The sequence below is a fragment of the Cataglyphis hispanica genome, chromosome 15 (genome assembly GCF_021464435.1).
Source record: "Cataglyphis hispanica isolate Lineage 1 chromosome 15, ULB_Chis1_1.0, whole genome shotgun sequence".
Lineage (NCBI taxonomy): Eukaryota > Metazoa > Arthropoda > Insecta > Hymenoptera > Formicidae > Cataglyphis > Cataglyphis hispanica.
In genome coordinates, this window is record NC_065968.1 from 623,188 (window position 1) to 650,213 (window position 27,026).

General features: G+C 38.3%; 1 protein-coding gene across 3 annotated transcripts in view; it reads right to left on the reverse strand.

The window, feature by feature from the left end:
- Positions 1 to 222: 222 nt before the first annotated feature.
- Positions 223 to 27,026, reverse strand: part of LOC126855206 (brain tumor protein) — a 55,745-nt gene continuing 28,941 nt past the window's right edge. For 2 of the 3 annotated variants that reach the window (XM_050602631.1, XM_050602633.1), the window contains one exon: positions 223 to 6,596. In XM_050602631.1, coding sequence (XP_050458588.1) covers positions 4,046 to 6,577 — 2,532 coding nt within the window. In that variant the 5' untranslated portion in view covers positions 6,578 to 6,596 and the 3' untranslated portion in view covers positions 223 to 4,045. Of the gene's footprint in view, positions 6,597 to 22,974; positions 23,068 to 27,026 lie in introns of all 3 variants that reach the window. The other variant, XM_050602632.1, reaches the window with a different exon arrangement.

Genomic DNA, 27,026 nt, shown 5'->3' on the forward strand with positions numbered 1-27,026 from the left:
TGTACCTGTATCTGTCAAACATTACAAATTTGTTGATCGCATGATGCAAAATGTTTATCGCGTAACTCGCGTCTCGAAACTCCACAACAATTCATAAATTCATCAATTTTATGAGATTCACATAAACGTTCGCGTAAACGTCATGGAAATTTGCACTTGTTCTCGATCACATATTATATGTGTTTCTTTCTTGCTCTTTCTCAAAAAGCCACATCTTTATAATGGCAATTTATTAATCTTTATACCAGGTACTAAACGCTTGAATCACAATTTATCTCTTTGATCGTGCATTATAAATGCTTAATAGTTGATCGAAAATTTTCATATCTTCAGATCAAAATCTTTAATTATTAATTGAAGTCAAACAAAAATTTTCAATTTAATCTCACAAATGTCCGCTCATACCAGAGCTTCAAATTTCGACTACCAAATCAAGTAATCACGAGACAGCGATGCCCACAGATTATTCTAAGATCTTCGATTACGATCAATCGTCTTCGAAATCGAATTCAAAGGCGCAGAAACGTTCGCGCGCATTTTAATTATTGTTCGTCTAATCAAATCACGAATGGTCAACTGTTATAATAAATCATTATATTATTTACTTTTATTCCTATTTACTAATCAATTTAAAAATCTGTTATTTCAAGTTGAAACGATATCCACAACTTGATCGAAAGCAAGTGTTGCACGATCAAAGTAATGGGAGATCAATCTTTAAAAAAAATTTGATTAAATTAGTCGCTTATTTACACATAAAAAAATCTATCTTCCGATTGATATAATAACTATTTTCATGAATGATGATTAAGCGCTAAGTCCGAAAGTTTTGGATCGACTTGAAAGGACTTTCCGAAACTTTCGGAATTGCGCCGAATGTTTGCGCGAGCGACGATATTTACTCGGTAATAGAAGATCTGTAATCCGCGAGGCCTCGTAGTCGAGTAATAGCTTTAAAATTAGGATTATATGCCAGCTAGCCTTTTTCCCTTCACAGTGTCTCACCACGAGAGGAAGGAAGATGTTGAATAACGTCTCACATCGACAATCGAAAATGTCACATCAAAAGTCGCAACACACAAGCGTTAATAATAGTAATGATATAATAATAAAAAATACAATAATATTAATAAAAATATAATATAATAATAGAGCAAACATGTACGTGCGTGGAGCCGCGCGGCGAAGAACTATGGGGAACTGCCACGTGTGTGTATGATTGGCGTGATTTTTTTTTATCTCTATCCAACAAAATATATTAATACTATAAGTTGCAGAATAAACGATGATGCCGATGCGCAACCTAAAACGGTTGCGCGGCAGTCGGAAAAGGGTCGAAGGATATTGGTTCTAATCTCGTTGATGTTTTTATCGAAATACTAGAACGTAAAGCAGCAACGACACAAGCGGAAATCAGGGAAAAACAGAAATGTGTCCCATGTGTAGTTGTGATAATTTATCGAGAGAACGAGATATAGAGTGAAAAAAAGGAAAGTCTTACACGCTTACTAAAATGACTAATAGCTACTATACGCTCTACGATACTACTAGGCTAATAATGATAATGAAAAAAAATAATAAAATAAAATAAAATAAAAAAAGAAAAGAAGAGAAAGAAGAGCTCAAGGATGGGAAGTTGGAGAAAGCATGCTTTCGTTCCTTGACGAGGATGATGTTATAAACATAAACGATAAACATGCGTGATTGCTACTACATTTTCTGCTACAAGGGCCGAGAATAAATTTCGACAAATTAATGCCGTCAATTGTACGTAGCGGAAACGCTCAAAATGCTGTGTGCAGCTCTTCTTTTCTTAAAACTTCATCTCTCTAATACTATTCTAGTCTCTACGAGCACTCGACGATTCCCGCGTATCTCTCCGTGAGAATTAAACAATCTTTATCTGTTCTAGTCAATTTATCTGCGCCGTCAATCTATGAGCGATTTATTTACATCAGAATTTCGTACTTTGCCAAAATGCTTTCTCAGGTAAATTATTTACGTATTCTTCGCGAAGAATAATATTTTAAATATATTGAGATAATGTCGCTTGGCAATAAAAGTGTGAGTCGCTAAATTTATCAATGCGAATCTTACAGTGATAAAACTAGTTAGAAAAACTGTGCGTACGATTAAGTATTTAATATAGATCGGCTCAAATTCGACGTTGCGATAAAATAACAGAACACAGGAGAGAAAAATGATAGAAATTAACTAGATAAAAAAAAAACTAATCAATAACAGTAAATTGAATTGAGAAGAAATAAACACGTGCACGATGACCGTTCGACGACATCGCTGTCATAATTGAATATTAAATGCACCTCAGGATGAATTTCCGTAGGAATTGTCGATAATCATTATACAAAAACAAAACAAAAAAAAAAAAAAATTCGGATGCAAAAATAATCGCGAAGAGATAATTCGATGATAGGGATAGCGGATCGGTCTATCGGTTCGTAAATGTATTAGACGTCTTGCTTTGGAAATCTACGATTCTCGCGGCGATTCAATCATCGTTGATCTCAAAGCTCTAAATACGCGTCCGCACACGATTCAACGATCCAGTCACCCAAATCTGTCAACGCTATACTGAAATGTTATATTGAAATTTCATCCTATTAATTAATATGTCTAAATAATTTCTCAAACTATTTGGCGCAATCATGTCAATGTCGCATGGATCAATTGGATGTTTTATCTGAATAAAGTCAACCAATTATCCATTCAGATAGCGCGCGAACAATTTGGGAAACCAATTAACGAAAGACCGCTGTTCGAGTTGATGTGTATGAGTTAGTAACTTGCAGCTCACGAGTCTAAGATCATACAAGCCATTCAACAGAGGGTTTCGTTCGTCCTGTCGTAGGACCATTAAGATCCGTGCAAACAGTTACAATATCGCGTGGACCTTAGTGGATCTCTCAGGAAAATAAATGATGAAACAATAATATTTCGTGCGACAATGTTTCTCGCAAGCTTTTGTACGGGGACGCTTCGAATCGCGATGACCGGAAATGACACGCTGATCGACCATCACGTTGGAGAGAGCAAAACGAAAAAACGTGTAAACGCGCGTTCGATTCAGGCATGCGTGACGTTTGCATGCGGCCCGTGTCGTCGAATAGAAACGCGCTTCTCTGTGTATGATTATCGGACAAGATCTCAGAGAGAAGATCGTGATTAGTTCAGGATAAAGGAAGAGGAAAGGAGGATTGGTAACGGACGCGAAGGGAAGAGGAAGGAGGAGAGGAGGGGGGAGGGGGAAGTGACTAGCGGCGGCGAGCTCTACAACTAAACAACAACAACAGTATTTTCAGTATTATAACAACATTAACAAGTAAGTTATCGTGCACGCGCACGCGTATATACGGCGCGTACGCGCGAAGAAAGGAGCGCGCGCGAATTTGTCGGGGCAGCAAAGTTGATTACGTCCTCTCTCTTTCTCTCTTTTGCTTGCGGATCCTCGACATTCGATGTCGCGAGGATAACACATAGAGCGTCGCGTGCCTCTCCTCCTTTTCGTCCGAGCAAAACGGGCCGCCGCTCGCGAAGACGCGGAGAGAGTATCGAGGAAAACGCGCGCGCTATGCTTTCTCGCGTACCATCGATGATGTCGATGATGTCCGATGATGCCGTATGGCGGAGTCCACAGGAGAAACGCTTCGAAGACTCCATTCTTGCCGCGTAAACGACACTCACTCGAGGGAGTCGAACCCTCGCGTATACGGAGCGTATGGTGCGCTCCTTCTCTAATAGTCGGCGATTCGTGAAACGTCTCGTAGATGGAGGCGAGTAAAAAAAGGTGATGGCAATAGTGGTGGAATTGAGCGCGCAAGCGTTGGTGATAAAATGCGGATGTAGAAAAAGACAAGACAGGCGAGCGTAGGTGAAAGGAAAGATCGACGAGATCGCGGTGATCCCGTGTGGCCGTCCAATGATGCGGAGCGGCGATGATGATGATGATAACGAGAATGATGATACGATGACAAATGTTGACACTGGCGCACGACGATCATCGTCGTCGTCGTGACGCGTCGCTGCTCTACATGCCGATCGGCGGTACCTGCACATAACGGTATATATACAGCCGGTAATCCTTGCTAGCGAGCACTACCGAGCCGTCGTCCATTAACGCTACATCAAAACACTGCGCGTGCTTGACCTTGCTCTCGAGAGCTGAGACCAGTTGACCGTCTTGCGTGAAGATGGTTAGATTGAAGTTGTTATGATTGTCCGCTATCAGTATCTCGCCATGAGTGTTGATGCCGACGCCGATAGGATAGTTGGTGATGCCCTCACCGCCAATTTGTCGTAGATAAGCACCCTCGTAATTGAAAACCTTGACGCAGTGGGCGCGATTGTCGCTGATGAAGATCTCCTGTTTGTCATTCACCACCACGCCATTCGGGAATTCGAGATGCTTCGAACAGCCAAACTTTTGCAGAACGTTGCCAGTCTGATCAAAGATAATGACACGCATTACCTTGCACTCCACTACGACAATACGCCCCTTCGAGTCGACGGTGACGCCACGCGGATGTTGGAGGATGTTCGCGCCAAATTTGCGTACAAACTGACCATACTGATTGTAAATCTGTATCTGATGTGTTGGCGAACGCTCCGTGACGATAATGTCACCAGACGTCTTCACGACGGCGACCCGATTCGGATAAAGCAGTTGGCCGTCGCGTTTACCGCACTCGCCAAACTGAAATTTAAATCTGCCCTCCTTGTCAAAGATCTGAATGCGGTGATTGTTCGTGTCGGCAACAATGATGTCATTCTGTGCATTCACCGCAACGCCCGATGGTTCCGTAAACTGTCCCTCCATTACGCCGAACTCGCCGAACTTGCAGTGGTAGATCATTTTCTGCCGCTTGATCTGCGACTTGGGTGGAAATATGGCGGTAGCGGACATCAACTTGGATGTCAAATCGAGGACGGAATCGCCGGGCGCGTTATTTGCCGCCACAGCTACCGCCGACGGCATCGCGAAATGGTCGTTCGTCGTTACGACTGGATAAGCGTCGCTACCGCCGTTGCTCCACTTTTCATACGGATTGGCATTCATGCCGTTCAGATTAACATCACTGATCGTCGTGGAGAATGGGCCCAGGCTGTTGGCCGAGCTGAAACGTTTCGAGATCACGGTGCTGATGGTGTCAATCGAGGAAGGTGACGAAGACGAGCCGCAATTCATATTGGAAGAGATCAGGCCATTACTGTAAGTACGGTCCAGGAGAAGACCGCCTAAGGAACCTGCTCCGTTTCCTGGTCCGTTGCTGATGTTGCTGCCACTGCTGCCGATGCCGTTGCTCGACAAGGCGGTAGGTCGTGCGATCGGTGGCTGCTTGCCGATCGAGCCGGCGCTGTTCTCGCTACTACTACTACTTCGCACGTAACCAAAAGTATTTCTCACGCCTACTTGTATCGCCTGGTAATTGCTGACAAACTCGAGGTCCGCGGTCTGATTCGCTATGTCCGTATTTGGCGTGCAATTGAGCAGCGTCTGTAGTTTGGATTCGAAGACCTTCTTGATTATGAGGAAATCGGTAATGGTGGTAACCTTGGTGACGCGCTCGACGAAGTCGCAGGCATGTATAATCTTTTCCGCTATCTCGTTGGCGCGTTGCCCGAGCACATTGAGGGAGATCTGTTTCGTTGAGAACACCGAGTCGAGTTCCTTCAACAACTCTTGCTTCCGCTCGTCCAGCATCGATCGATAGAACTGAAATGTATCGTTGATCTCGTTCTGCGCCTTGTGATACTGCACCTGTAGCACCGCGGCGCTGTGCTCCGCCGCCTTGACGGCCGCACGGGCATCCGCCGCTTTCGCGCGGCACTCCTGAATGTTCCGCATCAATGCCTCGATCTGCTGAGCACCCACGTCCGAGACGTGGGCGCAGTCGTGTAGCGGCGCTACGTGCTCCGTCAGCGTGCACTCCTTACATATCGGCACGTTGCAGCTCCGACAGAAATACTTGATTATCTCCTGCTTGTGTCGCGTGCAAAAGTGCACCTTTTCGCTGTTGTTGCCGTTACCGCTACTACCGTTGATCACCAGGTTGTTACCTCCGCCGCTTCCACCGTTGCTACCGTTGCAGGTGGTCTTGGGTAGTTCCGTTGTGGCGGTAATCGTGCCAACGCCGCCGCCATTACCGCCGCCGCTGCCATTGCCGCCGCCGCCGCCGCCGCCGCCGCCGACGACGACGGTCTCCAACTTGGAGTCGGTCAGGTTCAGCACCCGATGACCCTCGAAACAAAGCATAAACTGATGCGCCATTACGCAATTCGGACAGAGAAACTGATCGCAGTTGTAGCAACGCGCCACAGCGTCGGCCGAACTGGACTTGCAGCCGGTGCAGCGGGTGCGACCGGTGCTACCCAGCCGGCAGCGCGGGCACGGATCCTCGCCCGACTTCGGCGCGTCCAGGCACAAATCGCAGCTGTCGACGTCGCAGATCGCCGAGTCGCTAGCAGGCGGCGAACTGCCGCTCACTGTTACCGGGGATAGCGAGACCGGGGACCCGAGGGAATTCGCGCGCGATTCCAGCGAGGGTGTCGGCGAGGCCATCTTCAGTCAACCGGCATCCCTGCAAATAGAAAGACATATCAATTAGTTTAAAGCGCTTTCATTCCGTCCTTACATTTTGTAGAACGCGCGCTGTTATATAAACTTTATTTCAACTTAAAAAAAAAAAAATGTTCTACGGTTCCATTTTTTAACAATTGTCATTTGTAAGAGATTTTAGTAATTATTATATTTATGTAATTTTTATTCTCCACCAACTAGTGATTTTTTTATTGAAACATTTTATTAAACTTTTTATTAAAATGTTGTTAATTACTAACACGTTGGTTTTGATATGTAAGCCTCTCAAAAACTAAGCTAATCAATTACACCTTTCGAAAATTTCTTAATTTTATAATATTGTAACAGATTGATGCTCTCATACTAAAATTAAAAAGTTTATAAAAAAATGGAATTGATCAGTTGGATTTTTGAAAGATTCACATGTCATTCTTCTCTTCTCATCTTTTGCTGCTATAAACACATTCGTGTAAAACAAAGTTTTAATAACACGCTATTAAAAATATTTTTAACCGTGCAGCTCGAAGAGTCCAGATAATATGACGAAAGAATATCATATTGTTTCGCATCGCGGTGATGGTATCTATTCTACCAGTGTATCCAGTATAGTGCGCCATAATAATAATAATATTGTAATAATCTTTCGTTCCTCGAGACTCACCGAATCGTGGGCGCGTAATCGTTATTACAGCGTTTCTTATCTCAAAGTTCTCTTTTATAGCGATTCCCACGCGTATGTCCCTCCTTCCTTTCTCTCTCTCTCTCTTTTTTTTTCTCTCTTTGCAACCCCGACGCGGTAGCAGTTATTCGCGCGATACGCGACAAGCAGAGGACTCGTCCCTCTAATTAAATCGCTTGAGCCGGATGGCCATGTTTCACCTGGCAGCGAGAAGAGGAGTGAGATCGGTGTAAGGGGGCCGGAGAGGGAACGACGCGCGCCGACCGCGAAGGAAAAGGAAGAACGAGGGAGGACTGGTATAGACCGCGAGTCCAAGGTCACGAATGCGAAGGTTATCGTACTTCTCTCCCACCAAACGCAGAGCGAATTTATCGGATACCGTGCGACGACGCGCTCGGCTTTTCCACGCTCGGAAGAAGGAGAGGCAGAGAGAAGGATAAAATATCGAGGAGGAAGAAAAGAGAATGCGAGGCAGGGAGAGATATAAAGCATTTTTCAGCGATCTCGACGAGCGATCTCGTGCGAAATCCGTTTAAGTAAAGATATTTCGTTTCTAAGAAGCTTCGAATAGCGAATAACTGCGTTCGTCATTGACAAAAATAAACAACAAGGAGAGAGAGAGAGAGAGAGAGAGAGAGAAGAGGATCATGACATTAAAATCATCTATTCATTTTTCTTTTGTATTCAAGTAAGGTAAGAGGTCAAAGAACAAACTGATACATTGTTGGACGCGAGCGAGATGAGGAAGCCAAGCAAAGAAAGAGAGAGAGAGAGAGAGAGAGAGAGGAAAGGATGGAGGCGAACTGAGAGAACAAAGAGCATCTGCTCCAGGAAACGCTTTTCAAAGCGTTACAACACTAGCTACTCTTCTCGCGCGCGCCGTCTTCGTACAAGAATTTCGATTAACTGCCCGAGATAAAAGGTGAACGCTCCTGAGGGAAGCGTCCGTGGAGTCGAGGTCGCCGGAAAGCCGCGTTTAACATACCGAGAGACCAACAAAGTCGCGAAGAGCGTAACGCGTGGCGGCGACGATAAATTTATCGAAAGCAAATTCACGCCATTATCAAGTGTAAATGTATGTGCGTTAAAATAATGTAAACGTAGAATATCCTCGAACTGCATAGAATATTTTTATATCTAGGAAATATTTCAAGTACGCATCGTATTTTAACGTTGTAGATCGTATGGGTAATTCTCCACCAGGCGAACGCCGGGTTACTCGTGTGTAATTCATATATTAAAAATTTTTTTATGACTCGTGTGTAATCGAAACAAATATTTCAGGCATATATTGTATGGAAATCTCAATAATTTTATTTAAAAAATATTTTTCTTTTAATTATCAAGTAGTATTTTTTAAGAGATAAATATTTAACATACAATATATACACACATAAAATTAAAATCCATATTATATAATCTCATTCTGCAATGTTATAAAAAATTATAGAAGAAATTTTGATATCGGTCAAAATTGACCGGGCATCCGTTATCATGTGTATAGCTGCAGATCGTTATCCGAGGATTAATATATACACCCTCTTTGAGTTTGTTTAATAAAGTAAATAATTTTCGAAATTTAAAGAGAGAACTTTTTTAAGCGAGAATTATGAAAATCACAAAACGTCATTTTATTAACAAAAGTATCACATGGATTTCGTAAAAAGCTCAATAGAAAATATATGATATGATGAAAAAGGCAAACTGCAAATCGTTTAAATATCTATTATTAAAGTTAAATTCATTCATGCTGGAATATTCTATGTGTGTAAAACAATTCAAACGAGTTGTATATAAAAAGCCGCGACTATATGTTCCCGTTTATTCATTCACGTTTATTTTTTTTATACGTTGAAAACTTGGCAACTTTTATCCATTACATATTCCCATTGTGTTTTTATTTTATCTTAACATCTGCCCCTGCACGTTTCGATTATCGAAGATCGTTGGGGAAAGAATAAAGGAATATTTCCAATGACCGTGTGCGGCGCAAGTATGACAAATCAAGCGCCACACGACGGCATGTAACGGGTTAATTCCTCTACACTCTCTCGCGGCGGGAGATGGGGATGAAGCGTTGAATAAAAAATGCGACGTGGTTCGCGCGCGCGCGCGCGGGGAGAGAAACGTGTCCTTGGCTAGAGGATAATTCCCGTTACCGAGGTACCGTTGCATTTTCGAACGCGGATCGCGAGCCCCGCGGTTGAATGCACCGTGGGAAGGGGTGGCGGACGGCGCGTCTGGTTACCATGGTGACGCTGCATCGACCGCCCCAACCCTTCGAACCGGGGGTTGTTCCGACGAGGGTCGAGTCCGTTGCCACTCGCGCCAGCGAGTGGTGGTGGTGATGGTGATGGTAGTGGTGGAGCGGTGGGTACCAAGGAGAGGGAGGGGGATTGGCAACCGCCGCCCTTCGGAAACGGTAACCGTTGGTGCATCGCCCTTCTACGCAGCCCGGCAGGCAGTGCGTGCTTTTCTACGGGGTGAGCGAAAAGAAACTTTTCGACGGACGAATATAAGAGGCGATGCAGCAAAATTTTCCGAAATAAATCCTCGAGAAATCTAAGATCTCGCGAGCTTGTACGGCACTGCTTACGAATCAAACGAAGACATTCGAAATGCCACCTGTGATCACGATATCCTTTATGAAAATGTCTAAGATTTGTCAAACAATTCACAGATTCCTCGATAATTCGCTCCTTGAACTGTGGCAATTTAAATATAAAATGTTTTGTAATTTGTGTAACATTTTGAACTCGACTTTAACTTTATGAGTTCAATTCTTTTTCAAACTCTTTAAAACTTCAAAATATATTTTAAAACTCACGATACTTCTATGGAAAATATTTCGAAAAATATCGCCTCCGAATTTCTCGAAACCTCCACAAAGCGAGCAGATGAAAAATCGCATGAATCTTTGAAGAATCTTGAAAATTATTAATAATTAAAATTTAATTTAATTTAAAAATTAGAAATTAACATTAAAATTAAAAATTAAAATAATAAATAAAGAATCAAATATCAAGAATGTTTGCGTTAACAAAGAATATCGCATCGTATATATAAAAAAAAGTACACTTCTGTACTCCGGTGTGTAATTTCAATGTCACTGCCGGATCATTCTTCAGTCCCAAACGAGGGGAGCGGTTGCACCACCTGCCCCTCCCTCCCTCCCTCCCTCCTTCACCCCTTGATTAACGTTATTTCACTCGTCGGGCGAGCATCGACCGCGATCGATACACGGCGCGGCGGTGGCAGTGACGGTATATAGTCACGTTGCCGGGCCGAGGAACAAGGGAACGAGATGAGGAGACGAAGCGAGCGAAAAGGCCATCGGCCTGCGCCGCAGACGGATTGGTAACGGCCGCGGCGCTGCGGTTATGGGAAAGGTGGGCGAGGGAATGTGCGAGACAGGGAGAAATTTATTGGTTAAGGCTCCAAGATGCCTCGATGTTGTATTTTTAATGATTTCATCAAAGATCAGTATTTTAGTGATTTTAAGTTGACATTCAATAGATATTTTACTCCCCCCTCCGTCTTGTTGATTATGACAATAAGATTTCACCGAATAATCAGCTTTTATCGTAAACTGATGTTTTTCAATGAAATTTTACGGTTTATAATGCTATATCTATAACTGAGATTACTGTTATCAATGATAATACGCAGATTCCACTTAAGAGAGTGGACGCATAATAATTGTTGTATGTTTAAGTATTGATATATCATTGCTCATATCACGATTCAGAATATTTGTACTTGGAAAGAGCAAGAAAATTCTAACAAGAGAAAAAATTTATTATTGATTACAATCTAAGCTACTTAAAAATAAAAGCAACAAGTTAACAATATACCAGGTATTTATAAAGTTATAAATAAATTATATTTATATTTAAAGTAAATAAATGAAGAAAAATAAATTATCTACAGTAAAGTAAAAATGGCACAAGCAAGAAAAACAAAGTTTTACTACTGTCTTAAAGCGAAAGAAATTCCTAAAAGAAATTTTTATAAGCAGAAAATATTCCAAGCTAGAAGGAAGGATAAAATGAGACGGAAGCCTACCAGACGCCAGATCGATCGTGTCTGCGTGCTAGCGTCGACAACGGAAACGGAAGTGGTTGTAACGAGATCGTTTAGATCCCAACGCGCACCGAAGGATTTCTAGCGAGTGGAAAATTTTCGTTCCAATCGAGGGAAATAAATTCTCTTGAGCTAACATTTATTTTGATCTTTATCGTACGAAGAAATTATCTCTGATCAAATATTTGGATAATAATTTAATATTAAACATCTATGTGTGTATAGATATGTATAAGATTATATTCAACAGTTCAAAAAATTTTTATCCTCATTAATCAATGACAAAAATATAAAATAGCTTTAATCCACTAATGAATGTTTAAAATATTAAATATTCTATATTTTATATAAGTTTAATTCTATTAATGTTCCTTTTTACATATGAATTTCCTTTTCTATATAGATAGTCCTAATTAATATATGTATAATTAATAACACATAATATACATATACATGATATGGAGAGAGAAAAAAAAATACATGATATTAATAATTTATGTAATGTCAAAGAGAAAGATAGAGAGAGAATAATTAATTACGTTGTTTTATGAATTGTTAGCAGCTTATAGTTGCACACAAAGTATATTCGAGCACTTTACGCAGCATTTCTTTTAACGCTAAATCGCGCAAAAGTGGAATCCTCTTTACTCTAGATTTAACCCGCTGATGCATTTTGATACCTAAAGTGCATCAGGACCGTGCTTTCCGGAAGTGCTGTTTATTTTGCTGCCGAGGCTTTACGAGCGCCAAGCGTTATGACGCTACGCGGACGTTTCGTTCCGCATGCGGAATACGCGAAAGGTCACTGCACTGCGAACTTGTCCTGTCATTGATAGTAGATCGCGTTGAATTTGTAAAATCAATTTCATATGTGAACTGATATTTTGACAACTTCGCGAAATATTTAAATCTTGAAATAACAAAAAAGTGTGCGTGTGAACAATGTAATTATGCTACAAGATAGTGTCGATTTAAAGGAACGAAATATAGAACGTCATTATTTCGAATATAAATCGAGTTTAATAAGTAGAAAATTCAGTTTAATCATTTTATTGAGTTTGTCGATATCATCTTTTTATTAAATCAGTTCTGCGACACGCGAAAATAATTTTTGTAAAAGTATCTTTTCTAAATTATTTTCCTCTCTTATATAATAGACACCTGTCATTGTGAAGATATAATGTTAAATAATATTTTAAATTACGAAAGGTCATTTATCTTATTGGAAAAATGTTTTCAACATTTGTATGCATGCTAAAGAACTATTTAAATGATAAAACATAAATTGCTATTTTTATTTATGTATGAAAAATATCATTATATTATGTAAATAAAAAAATAAAACAAAAATAATTACTTTTCAATGTTTTATCAGCAATAAACATATGTTTGGTCTTATGGGACATATATTTTACCTGCGAATACGTTTGAAAAGAAAATGATAAAAGAACTGACGAAAGAACGTTGTAATTATCAAATATGGAGCAAGGAAGTTACCAAGATCATTTCCCGCTAGTAGCCTCGTTCTCCGAGTTCTTATTGTTAGTTGGCGAGACCAACACTCGAGAGCGGTGTACTAGAGGAGACGAGAGAATGAAGTGACGTGTATATCAAAGGCGAGAGAAAGAGAGCAAGAACGGAAGGGAGGATGAGTGAAGGAGAGGTTCAAGCACCATTTGACCGGTCTCTGAATCATCGTTAAGCGACCGTTACACGACGGCTCGTTAAATCGCACGGCTAAATGTGGGTGGGTCGGATAAATCGCACGTCTACAGGGCGCTACATTGGCAGAATTGTTTTCGCGCGCGCGGCCAAACACCATTGCAATCGGAATTGGCCGCGATTTCTCTTGCCACGATCGTGCCCTTGCCTTTGAAACTTTCAGCTCCACAATACATAATCGGTTTCAAAAGTTTTCTAATTCGTTCTAAGAGACACGTTTCATCTCATTGCGTAATTAAAAAATAATAAATAATTCATGATCATCGCATAGTATATGAATTTTTCATTCCAAGTTATTTATATGATAAATGTTGTCAAAAGTATAAAAGAATTTTTGTTAGAAAAATAAAAAATTTATAACACAGATAAATGTTTCGTGTATTTTTTTTAAACAAACTTTAGACAATATATATATTTTTTAATAAATATAATAATTAAAAAATTAGGTTGCACATGATAATTTGTAATTTTATCTATTAATCCAACTTGTAATGAATGATAATGATTTCGAAATCGAAGCAATCGTACTGTATCGATCATCATGTATGACAATATTAGAGTGACGTGTGAAGGTATGACGTGGGAGAACCGGAAGCCACCAATTTCAGAAACAAGCCCGAAGCGCTCTCCTTAAGTAAGATTTCAATTAAGACTATCAAATAATTAACATTATTTCAGAAGCCTTTAATAATAATAACATATTGTTGTTGTTTAAATCTTTTCCTTCAATACATTTCTACATTTTAAACTTATCTTGTAAATAATAATTTAGGAAAAAGCAATTTACAGAGCTATTCAAAGAATTTAATATAAATCACAACATCAAGAGAGATTATTTTTTTTTTTTTCAAATATTTTTCAACATAAATGATCAAGAATGTCGCATTTCATGTTACAGTCCTTTGGAACGTGAAATTGATTAAATACAAAAATACAAATTTAAATTGCACAAATGTAAAAGGAAATAACTAGCGTTACTGTGCGCGCACGGTTTTACAATTATTAAACAAAGTAAGCTAAAAATTTTGCATTTAACGACAAACTCTTCGCTATTAAAGAGAGATTTTGCTTTATTTCTGCTTTAATTATGTACATTAATCGAGCAGGGATTAGTTCCAACGTCAGTGCACGTAATGAATGGGATTACTATACTTCCTATACAGGCAACCGGTTCCGTTTGTTAGACTCGCGGCGTTTGGTTAATCCTTGCAGCGATCGCAATTACGAGCTCAGATGCGTTTCTAAAAAAAACACGTGTCGCGCCATTACAAAGCGTGGAAATTAGTTTGGCGTGCGATCATTAACGATTCTTACGGTTAATGCGGAACTATATACATATCGCAATATCGTCCCGTAATTAGAGACAAAATGATCAGTTCGTAATCATGCTTTTAAGATGGAAAAAAATAAAGATGAGTATACCTATTTCACGCGACACTTGCTCAAGGAGCGTATAATTCGACGACCTACGATCAATATAAATATATATTCGAGATAGACTCGAAAAAAGTATCGCCGCTAAAGATACGTATTCGGGAAAAGCGTGTTATTATAGAGAAACTAACAACTTTTTATACATTAGACATCTCTCAGCAAGAATATTGAAAATATCGCTGTTGTAATTATGTGCATGTCATTCTCGTTATAAAATTACGAAGCTTTATCTAACCAAGAGAAAATAGTAGAAAATTAATGGAAGGTTAAAGCAATCGCGGTAAATCCCTCATTTTGAGAATTATGTATATAATAAATATATAAATTTTTTCATAAAGGGTATATTATAAATATTATGTTAAAAAAATTATTTTTACAAGAATATAATTACATTTAAATATGTGAACTATATTGTATATGTTAAGCCATATATTTCAAATTGAATGCGCAAATGTCAAATTAAGAAAATATATAATACATTATTTTTTAAAGCTACTCCTTGAAAAAAAAAAAAAAATATATGTATGATAATTAAAGTGATAAAGTAACATCGCGATATATATCAATTATTATATGATAATTACCTATAAAAAAATAATATACGTGATAATATTAACTATTTTGACATTAAAGTTTTATAATAAATAAGTTTACAACGAAAGCACAATAAAAACCAACGAAAAAATATAAATGTACAACGGAATATAATGCGACTTGTTCACATGTGAATTTACGATTGGGGCTTTAGGATGTTATATTTTAAGTAGAAAGGCACGAAAAGCTTTGTAGAAGGATAGGCATTTTAAACTCATCCAGTGAGAAAGGAGAAACAGAGAAAGATGAAAAGCTTCACAAGAGGCATCGACAAAAAAGCGCACACCTGTGGAACGCTAATGATTATGAGAGGCGACAAAGAAGGTAGCTCACAAAGTCTTGAAGACAATTCCTCCTCTATTTAGAACAAGTGCAATCCCTATATAGATAGCAAGAGGAAGAGAGAAAAGGATTCACAATGACAAATTTAATCTCACAAGTTTTCTGAATTTACAATTTCCAAAAAACTGAAATAAAAGTTAAGACACGTAAACTATAGAGTAGCAGGCATGACTTGGTTAAATAAATTTTTCCTTAGATTTCATAAAATTTTCATTATTTTTAATTTAATGTTATAAAAATTTGCGTGAGACCAAGTTTAAGCTTCATTCTTATGCTTCATGAAATATGAGAAGGAAAGAGGAAACTCGGTCCTCTTAATGGCGGCAGAAACAATTATGCCTAACAGAAGCATCGGGGACAACGTTATAACGTCGCCCGCATGCGTCATCTTATATTTGTGCCATCCATGATCGAGAGCTTTAAGAATCTTACACAATGTGACCCGCAGGACGTAAATCACGGATGCGAGTATAATATGACAAAAAAAAGCGGTACGCTTTTATGTTGGATATGAATGAGTTAATCATAAAATATATCTATAGTGTGTGTTCATAAAGGCAGCTTTAAGATATAGATCAATTTTTTTAATCCTGACTTTGAGAATATATTTTTATAAGAGACATATATATATATATATATATATATATATATTATATATATATTTCTTTTTCATTGCTTAAAACTTGTAATTTCTTGTTTCTAAATTAGATTATATTTTTTCTAAAATTTGTATATTTATATAAAATTATTATTTCTACATTTAAATAATTATTATTTTAATTTATATAATTATTTTTATATAATATATTTATTCTCCATTATTAACTTTTTTCTAAGGATTATTTTTTAGATACAATAAAATAATTAAACATAAAAACAATGAATAAAATGTGTGTATTTTGCATCGTAATTTTCCATCATATATTTTCTTTATATACTTTATTATGATATAATAAAAATTTTTCATTTTTGGTGTGTTCAGTATTAAGAAAAACATACAAAGGAGAAAAGAAATAATAATAATAATACAGAACACGCGTTTCTGCAGTTAATTTAATTGAGGAGTATTTCGGATGATATATCTAAACCCGCTATTTCTCCAACCAAAGTTAATAATAAAAAATTTTATTACTCTTTCCAGGACGCGATTAAGATTAAGACTGACGCGGTTATTATTCTAATTAACATAGAGCCACCGCAATGTTAATTGCTAATTGTAATGCAGTTCGTTGCGCGAACAATTTCTCACGGTGAATAAAGAGCGACCGTACACTTTGTGTTAACTTAGGCTTTAGAATTACCTGCATTATATTGCAGCTAGCTCGCTCCTCCTTCTAAGGAGAGCCTAAGGGTGAATTTATGCAAATTATTCGTAAATTAACGTAGAACAGAAAAATAAAGTGGCTAAATTTTGATAACGAAGCCATTGACATGAATTTGTCGATAATTTCTCGATAAAATATATTGAAATGTAACAAAATCTTTTTTATTTTTATTCAAACTTATTTTGAGTTTGAATTTTATCAAGATATTTGACATAGTGTAATAAAAAGCACAGATAAATGATTGCAAATTTTATGACTGAGATAAACTGAGAAAAACAAGATATTGAAGAATAGAAATAAAAACAAGATATGCTACAAAAATAATTTAAAAATAAAAAATGTCATTAATCACGTTCTATATTTCTTAAAACTTTTATAGCTTATTTTTATTTCAAGTCTTTTCCCGCTTATTCCATCCAATCGCAATTAAAATTTGCAAATAAATTTATTATAGCACTTTTTTCATTACATTTATCAATCATTATTATTCCACGGATAAGTTAATATTCCAAAGTTCTCTTTTCCGATTTCGCGAAATATATTTTGCAAAAGCGATGAAGGATTTATGGTTGCGGCAGGTTGTGAGGAGGAAAAATACAATGTCGAAGCTGCACCTCGGCCTTGCGATCAATTTTTCAACGATGGCTGGCGGCCCCTGAAATTTACTTTCATGTTACGTTACACACCATCGACTACAATGTAGAACGTGAACTCGAACGGCTGCGCTAACATAAACACAGTATGCAATTTTAATGTGAGAGAGAGATGCGCCGCGCGAGTGCCAAAGATTTATTAATTTATGGAGGCTCATTTCCCTTTTATATCGCAGACGCGACATCGCCCGGGGCGATGTTTCAAAGCGCGGAGAAAATCTTCCGTTAAAAGAAAACTTTCTTAATTATCCTGTCCACGTGACAGGAACTCTCGAAGGGTGCTTATTTATGCATTAGCGACGAAATTTTTACGCACGTAATGGCATTCGAGTCAAGGATGTTTGTCATATAAGATGATTCTTGTTAAATATAATGAACTATTCTGTATAGTATACAATATAATTAAGCTGAAGTGGCTATTTTTAAATATTCTAAAAATTTTAATTATAGTAAAATCGAAAATGTCTCGCAGTGCGGTGTGTATTTTACTCGAAATATATCTGTTATAATTCGACTTGTTCACTTTATTATTTAATTTACGTACGTATTAAATTTTACTTGACATTATTTGATTGATGATTTTTTTTTTTTTTCTTTTTTTTTGCACAAAATCGAATTAAGATAATCTGTAGCACTTTGCGCGATCCATCGTCGATCGTTCAAGCAATACTAGTTACATATTAGGTAGCAACACGCCGATGTGCTATTTATGTGATATCCAGCTTTCTAAAGCATCGTGAAAAGAGCGGAAATTATTTCTGACTCGTTTCACTGCGATGAGGTTGTTTACAACGACGCACGTTGTGTGCAGAGACATCGATCGATGTATACATATCGGGTACGTATGGCCGATACTTATAATGTTAAGCGGGAGTCCGGCTCTCACGCTTATTTGTGGCATAACGCAACGACGTCCCATATTGCTCGCGCGACGAGACGGTTTTCACCGTGAAAATGACGTTACTGCAACAGACACGTCTTTCTTTTACACAGGCGCCTATTAAATGCTATTCAATCCGTTGCAGAAATACATGTAATATTGTTAAAATTCGCAATAGCGTTGAAATATTTGCTTTACGCTTCGAATAGCTACGATAATAAATATGACATTTACGGAAAGATTAGCGCGATTCTCATTAATCTTGTCTTAACTGGAAAAAAAGATTCGCCTTTTCGTCATTACGTGCATACAGAATGTCGAAATTTTCGAAATCGTCCAAAGTTAACACTGTCGCAAGATTTCAAAGCTCGAAAAGTGTTGTAATCTTTGAATCTATTGAAGCTCCAGGCTTCTTTAAGGTTTCAAAGTCTCATGATACTAAGTTGCCGTCGATTTGCGTCAAAGTTTCAAGGTCTCAAGATTCCGAGACTTCAAGACTTTCGGATGTTATCATGATTTTCAATAGCTAATATATTCTAAGATTCCAAACTCGCGCGAGTATTCAATAAAAATATTATTATCAGAAGAAAGTTTCCAGCAGGATAGCGCTATTACTTATAATAGCGATCAATGTTTCTCCATCTTTCGCGATGGATACGATTTATTCGCTGAAATTATTAAACGCGGTATTATCCATCCATCGCGTTCGCGGACGAAAGGCCAGCCCGAATTCTACCAGGTGGGAATCGATAAAGGCTAAAATTAGCTTGGCGCACTGATTGGCGAGAAAGCCGAACAGTCGGAAACGAGATCAGCGTCCGTTAACGGCGCGAGATTCCGACGATCGAAAATTGGATAAGAGCAGTTGCAGTACTTTTATAAAGTACGGCAGCTCGTACGTAAAAAAAACAAAGTATCTATTGAACTATTCTTTTCTAAATTATTGTAGCAAAGAAATTTCAAATATACATAATTTTTTGCACTTTAAATATATTATAAATAATATATTTATATAACAAGCTATGTCTAATATAAACTGAGACAAAGTACTTGGAAAATTTCAATAAATGAGCAAATAAGTAAAGCTGTCAAAGATGCTTTCGATTGAAAACGGTTAATACTTGCTTTTTCTTTTATTAAAGCCGCACGCTTGTCTTCCTCCTCTTATCGAAAATGTAATTACTTTGAAGAGAAGATCTCCTCTCAGCCTATCGACCTTTATTACAGAGAACGCAGCCATGTGTTCTGTCGGGGAAAATTTTATTTTTTGCTCACACACGTCTGGGCCGTGGTAGAAATAATTAAACACTGCGACGCGACGCGACGCGACGTGTCCGCTCATTTTACACACACATATTTCCCATTTCTTTCTTCAGCATCGGAGAGGAGAGGAAACGTCGGCGCCCGACGCCCGGCGCCGCACGCGCTGACAACACGTCTCCAGGCGGGGACAAGAGAATCATGTACGCGCGCGACCTTCCGCACGATCGATATCGTTGTCAGACTCAAAAGATGTCATGAATTTTTCGCGATAGTAGACCTTTCACGATTCCTTGCTCGATTCTGGACGTTAGCTCCGATCACTTGCGCAGACGTAAAATGCAACTCGAAAAAAAGTTTCGCAATTAAAATCACACAATAATTGGTGAAAAAAATTTAATCATACGTTTACTAAAGACAGGAAACGTGTCGAATAATATATAAGCGTGCGCGGAGGTTTGTTGCGTGCGATAAACTTCTTGGCGTCTGTGTATATGTGCACGCGATCCTAACGCGGTGCGTTTTCCTTTTTTTTACACGTCGCGTCAAACGCGTTTCTCGACGATATTTGAACGCAATATTTCGTCCGCGTTTTTCTGCGCGCAACTCACGACGCTCCATGACCTTCCCTCTCCGCTTTAGCTCTAAACTTGCTCGCGTAGCACTTACCCGTGTCCTACACGTCCTCTCACACGAGTACACACGTCCCTCCCTCTCTTCTCGCTAAAATAAGCCCGTATTTTTAGAATGTCGGCACGTATCGCGTAGGTGCTGCTCTTTTCCCCGTATACACGCCAACCGTCCGGGGATATATTCGTCTCCCTCTAACGCGACCTTCGATTTTCTTTATTCCCCAACGCCTACGAATCCTTTCGATCGCAAAATCCCTAATAAAAATTTACAGCACAGCAAAACCTACGCGCGAATTTTCTATTCTATCTACATAGTTATCTTCTTGATTCGATAATCGATCGATTAAAAATATCATTATGTAATCCGAATTTAATTTCCCGCTAAATTAAAATGAAAAACTTTAAAAAGGGATTATGCAACATATCGTACACATAATAATGTTAAAAGCAACATATATTTCATTTTTACAAACGCGCTATGAATTAAATCTAACCAATTTGAATATAAAATGTCTACATTTGTAAAAGGAGAAGCAACAAGATCGTGACAAGAAGCTAGTCACTCCTCAATATGCATGGCAGAAAGCATCATTTAGGAAGCAGGGAAGGGGTTTCGAATTTTTCGTCTTCAGGGCGTATCGACTCTTCCTTCATTCGCCTTTCTGCGCTATCGTATAATTTGCATGAGAAGCAGCCGCGGTATCCTAAGCACGTATTAACCAACGAGCGCGAGATTAATCCGGAAATACTGCAGGCAACGCGCGGCGATTTACGTATTTATGTGCCCCCGAGAGGAGTATCCGGCGGGAGGTGCATACATACACCTTGCAAATCGCACAGCGCGATGAATTATCGCCGGCCTGCAGATCGCGCCGAGGGATCACGTGAGTCACTCGAGTCGAGTATAATGCGAATCTCGAATAATAAATTATGATACACACGACGCGCGGTACATTGCACGAGACTTGGCAAGAGATAGATTTCTAGCGCGAATCGGTCGGAGGATTATTTAGATTTTTAAAAGTTTCGCGAGAAAAAAACGACAGCTTGATTCTAACCATACGCGATACCGTAGTTTGTTTTTGTATAGAGTGAAAGTATCGCGGCCTTTGCCTCGTCTATGACTCCTTTGATAAATTCAGTAATTCGATGTGATACGAATGATGATTCAGTCTTTATGTCACTGCAATCGAGCCGCCGTAAAATCTTGAATTCGATGCGCATTGAATTGACGATTTCACTCTCTAAACGTTCAATCGTCATGTATATCCGTCCATTAAAAATGGACGGATTTTGTAGAACTTGTAACAACTTCCTCCATAAATTATTCAAGGCTCATCGCGCGCGAGATTACAGTATTTCGCCGCGCCAACGCGGATTCATTAACATATATTCTCGCAGATGCCACATCATACCGGCGAGGATGCTTGTTAGACATCTAACGATGTTACCTTTCCTAAAGAATAACCTCTTGGATAACCCCTGCGGTGAATAACATCCAATATTAATTGCGAGATTAATTGCTTCTTACGATGCATAGATATGGCTGCAGGGGGGAGAGACAAGAGATTGAAATTTACATAGATAGTATGTGGCGATTATAAAATCTCTCACGAGGTACAGCGACCTCTGAAAGATACTTTTATCATATATTTGTAATGAGAATATATGTATCTTTCTTTCATTAAATCCATTTTTTATCTTTAATCATCATCGGAAAGTTTATTTTTTAATGTCAGAAATTATTTCATCTTTTTTCATTTTTCATAAAAGCTTTCACGCGTTACGCTGAATATAATATAATTTTTTTTCTTACTTTTATTTTTTCCTTTACAACGAAATATGTATTTTTACAATTTTTAAATAAATCTTTTTAATTTAATTATTTTTATTTTTTTTTATTTTTTATATTTAAATGATATACCTGAATAAAGTGTTATTTTGATAGAATAAATCACATATATATTTAATTATATTAACTTTTTCATCAATTTATAAAAATTAAATTTATTTTATTTTCTATGAAAAATACATTCTAAAAACATATCTTTTAAAAACATTCTTTTACCCTCAATCATTAAAACGTCTTTTCGTATGAGAAATTAAACTTTATCAATTATATCAAACATTCTGAAAATAGCATGCTAATTTCATAGAGAGATGAATGATTTTCTTGGTATTGCAGAATTCTACGAACCTCGTTCAACATTCGCCGATCAGGCGCCCCTTTTATAAAGAAAATATGCAAAAACTCTCATCTCGCTATGCGGAACAATGCGTCATTGTGCAACGATGCAAATTGCAAGTTTACCCTATATATTAGAAGCGGGAATATGCGTATCAGCGCGACGACAAAAGTTGACAGCAATAATTAATTTTTATTTACGGACTCATAATGACAATTGACAAGCAAACGGTTATTTTCATATCAGCTGCGATAATCGTTGCGATAATCGTGATCTTGCCTTTTCTCTTTCTCTGGAGATATTTTCTTTCCCCCCTCATTGAAACATTTCTCACGATCACGAGCTATTTTCAGCGTAAAGCGAAAAATGATATTGACTTGCAAAAGATGGAATTATTGGAATAACTTTCTTTAATATAAGAAATGTTTCGCGATACATAAACATTATTGCAGCATACAGAACGAGAATGTGTTTATAGAGCTTTTTAAGGTTGCTCTGCAATATTGTAGCACATTCTTCGAGATTATGATGCAAAGACTCGTAAAGACCGAGCTCGCACTGACAAGTAGCGTAAAAGCCTATACGTTACCCTGAAGATATAATGCTCGTAATCTCGTGGCGCGGGTACTTGCAAAATTTATGACTTTTTCACGGTACTCTGCGGGGACATTACAATACTCACCTGAAAGGAGAAAGAAAATTTCGTTTAGTATAAGTGCACATGCGAGCCAACGCATGGATGACACAACATTCAACAATTAATCTTCTATAATATCTAAATTGCAATACAATTATAGCACTGTTTATTACAACAAAATTATTAAAGAGTATTTTGCTCTTACTAAAATCATTATTTTTAAAAAATATAACAATACTATATAATTAATTAATTTGTATTTCTAATTAATTTGTTATTCTTTTTCTTTCTTTTTTATTATAACATATATTTATAACTTCGTCAAACACATTAAAACAAAATTTTAAGTAATATATACTTTGAGAGAATAGTCGTTAATATTGATGACAGTATATAATATTTATTTTATAGTAGATAATGCAAAGATAAAGGATTTCTCGCGGCGATAATGACGCCTAATCTAACGTATGCGCGTATAGTGCGAAAGAAAAAAAGGGGAGACGCGAGAGAGAAAAAGCAAATGTTTTGCATCGCGCAAAACCATTGTCCGATCTCAATAGATAGCCGGAAACACGCAACGAAGCGAAACTTCCGGCGAAACCGACACCCGTGCGGCATACGCGGTCGCGCAAACAAAACCGCACGAGAACTCACCGCGGTCGATACGGCGTTTGCGACGCGGATATTAAGCGGCCGAGTCACACGGCGCAGAAATACCACGCGGACGTGCAAAGTTGTCCCCTCCTCCCCCCACCCCCCTTTTTTCTTTCTCATTGATGTTAACGCATTTATGCGAACAATCGGCGAATGAAGCAATTTATCGAGAGCTTGCGCGAGAGCGTCCCTTGTTATTTCCGTTCTTTTGGTAACTTTTAGTAATAATTCTGCATTTTCTGTCGCACGACACACATTTTTCATTCCCGCGTATCCCCAACATCGATATAAAAATGCCGCATTGTATGTAAATAAAAATAAAAAGAAGAAATACAACAGAATAAACATTATGAATACATTTCCACCGTTATTAAATTTCTTTTCTTATTTCTTTATTATTGCTTTGCGCGCTCAAGAGCGTTTTATTATCTTTTTTCCAGACACAAAATGATATGATCCTCGGTAGTAACGAAAGTGTAACTTTCGGCGGAGTTGGAATTTTGAAAGGGCGAGGAAACGAGGAGACGCATTACGTAAGTTAATCGCCGTCAATTTTTTTACCCGACGCACCTGGCGTAAAAGAGGGACGTTGCAGCCACAGTCGTAAAATAACGAATCGCGTATCACAATCGTTCGATGGGGAATTCAGTAACGACGGTCTGGAAGTGAGCCAAGGACGCGCGCCACCGTGAAATCCGCAGGTGTGCAAACGACGAGAATAGAAACGAAATTGTCGAAATTTCGCTAAAAAGTATTTGAAAAAAAAAAAAAAATCAAAGCAATAAAATATAAATAAATGAATTAAAACAATTGATTTTTTAAACGTAACATCGATAAATTCACTTATTCGACAATGCGAAAAAAATCATCTAATTGTTCAAATTTTTTTTATTTTAATTTGCCCTTCCTAAAAATGTGTTATTTCACACTGTAGGCTCTTCAATTTAAAATTTAAATTACGAAAACTTAAGATGTAATAAGGATGTATAGACGGTTGAATCTCGCGAAATTACTGGCTAATATAGATCAGATAAGTCTCTTAATCGCGTTCTGATGATTCAGCAAGTAGTTGTTTTTTTCTCAAGAAATACGCGCTTGTCTTACAATTAATTCGGCGTAGTAACGCGAGATTTATAGATATATATATTTCCTCATTGAAACGATTTGACAAGCTTGGGAACGATGATTAAGCAAATCATGCTACATAATTCGCTGACAGTCTGTAAATTTCAAAATTTACATCATCCACGCAATATTCCCGAAAAACGTCTCTCTTCTCTCTCTCTCTCTCTCTCTCTCTCTCTCTCTCTTCCCAAAATTAATATTTTAATGTTACAAAAGTTTAACAGAACTACATTACTCTTTCCTTTCTTCTCTCGATTCAATTAAAGCTTCACGTCAATGTGTAATACGCGGATTATGCCTTCGGACGAAAAATAGATCGCGCGAAATCTGCAACATTCGCGACAGCAGCCATGCATTAAACATGAACGAATTTACGGACGATCAGTCATTGTTATTACGAGCTAATTAAAAGTTGTATCGATCGGACAGGATCTGATTTTCTCGTTCCGCATCGTCGATCCGACGCCGTATGAATATTCCACGCGCCACTGCAAATTGTTTGGCAAACCTGGCGCCTTTGTGTGCGCGCTTATGTGTGTGCCGTCGGTTTTACGCCGTTTCGAAAATCGAGCGGCAAAAAGCCGCGACCTGATCGATCGCGTTAGTGAGTGTTACGCGCGAGTTAATACGTAAAATCGTGTTGGCTGAATAATATATATGGGCGAACGCGGGAGGGATTTGTTTTTTGCCGGGCGATGACTAAAGCGCGCTGTCGACCTTCGTGCGTGATCATTTTCACCATTTCGTTAGATATTAATGCGACGAGTATATACACCATCGTTCGATTTAATAGACCCGCCCCGATCCATCGAGACTTCCTGTTTGCGCGATTCGATAGTAATACCGCGATAACCGTATACGATATCAATATTTTCTCGTGCCGGGAGAGACATACTCGACGCTCCGATACTTTGATCACAAATTACGCGGCGAAAAATCTGTGTGACAAATAAAATTTTTCACGATCATTAGAACCATCTCTGATCAATCTGATTAATACACTTGTTTGATTTAATAAAATCATCTTCGCTCCAGGAATTTTGTATAATCGCAAGGTGTGCAATATTTTATTACAACTACAATAAATATCGTATTTACTATATAAATTCACTATATAAATTATGATTTAGATAAAATAGATAATGACTGAATTTTCAGCACATTAAAGATATCGAACGTATTCGATTATATGTTCCTTGAGGCGATCTCGATTCGCATTGCGTCCCGCTCGCGTGAAAATTCTCACAAAGCCAGTGACCTCTTGACCTACCTCGACGATGGTGATGTGCCCTTTCACCCTCTTTCTCTCTGTCTCCATTTTCCTCTCTCCCCTCGGCCCCTACATCTTTCCGTCATCGGTTTCGCGGAGCTCTTATCGCGCCAGAGACTTTTCTTCGATAGAACAGCCGCCGTACGATAACCACGACCAAAGAATACCGTTCATGCACGAGACACGCGTGTGTCTGTTTTGCGTATTCCGCCAGTGTAAATCGACAATGTCTCTGATTTCCCGCGCGTTATTCAGATGGCCCGGTACGAGCTCAATTCGAAATCGTGTCATCGATTGAATAAATCGACATAAAAGAGAAAAAGAGAGAGAGAGGAAACGAAAAGACATCTTTCACAATCTTTACCTAAATGGCACATTAAAACGGAATAATATAAAAATGCGACGAGAAAGAATCGTATAACTTTCAATATAGAACGGAATTAGATAAAAAAAATTATTTGACAGCTCAAAGATTGACATTTACAGTGCCGTTCAATATCAATTCTTTTCGCTTCATACAAAACAATTCAAAACTATCGCATATTTTTCACTTGCTATTGCATAGAAGAAATTATTTTTTACCGAACAGAGATATCAATGTAATTTGTTCGTCGTGTGAAACTTCTTATAGACTTTTCTCGCGTTAGGTCGCAAGAAAGAAATTTGCAACTGTCGTCACGGAGCGGAAGTGGCTTCAGGAGTACCGTTACTTTGCTTGCTTTTTTTCTCAGATTCCAAAAAAAGAAGGAAAAAAAAAGAAAGACACGGAGGGAGAATGATTGGCAGATGTTGCTGTCACTTTTGAGCAACGCGAGTATATGTATAAGGCTATAAATTAAAAATCATTGGAAAAAACCGCTCGACCATGTGCCATGAGCTTTATTTTCCGGTCGATTCTCACGATCCACAGGCAGCGAATCACATTCAACTGATCGAACTGAGTAGAATGTAAACT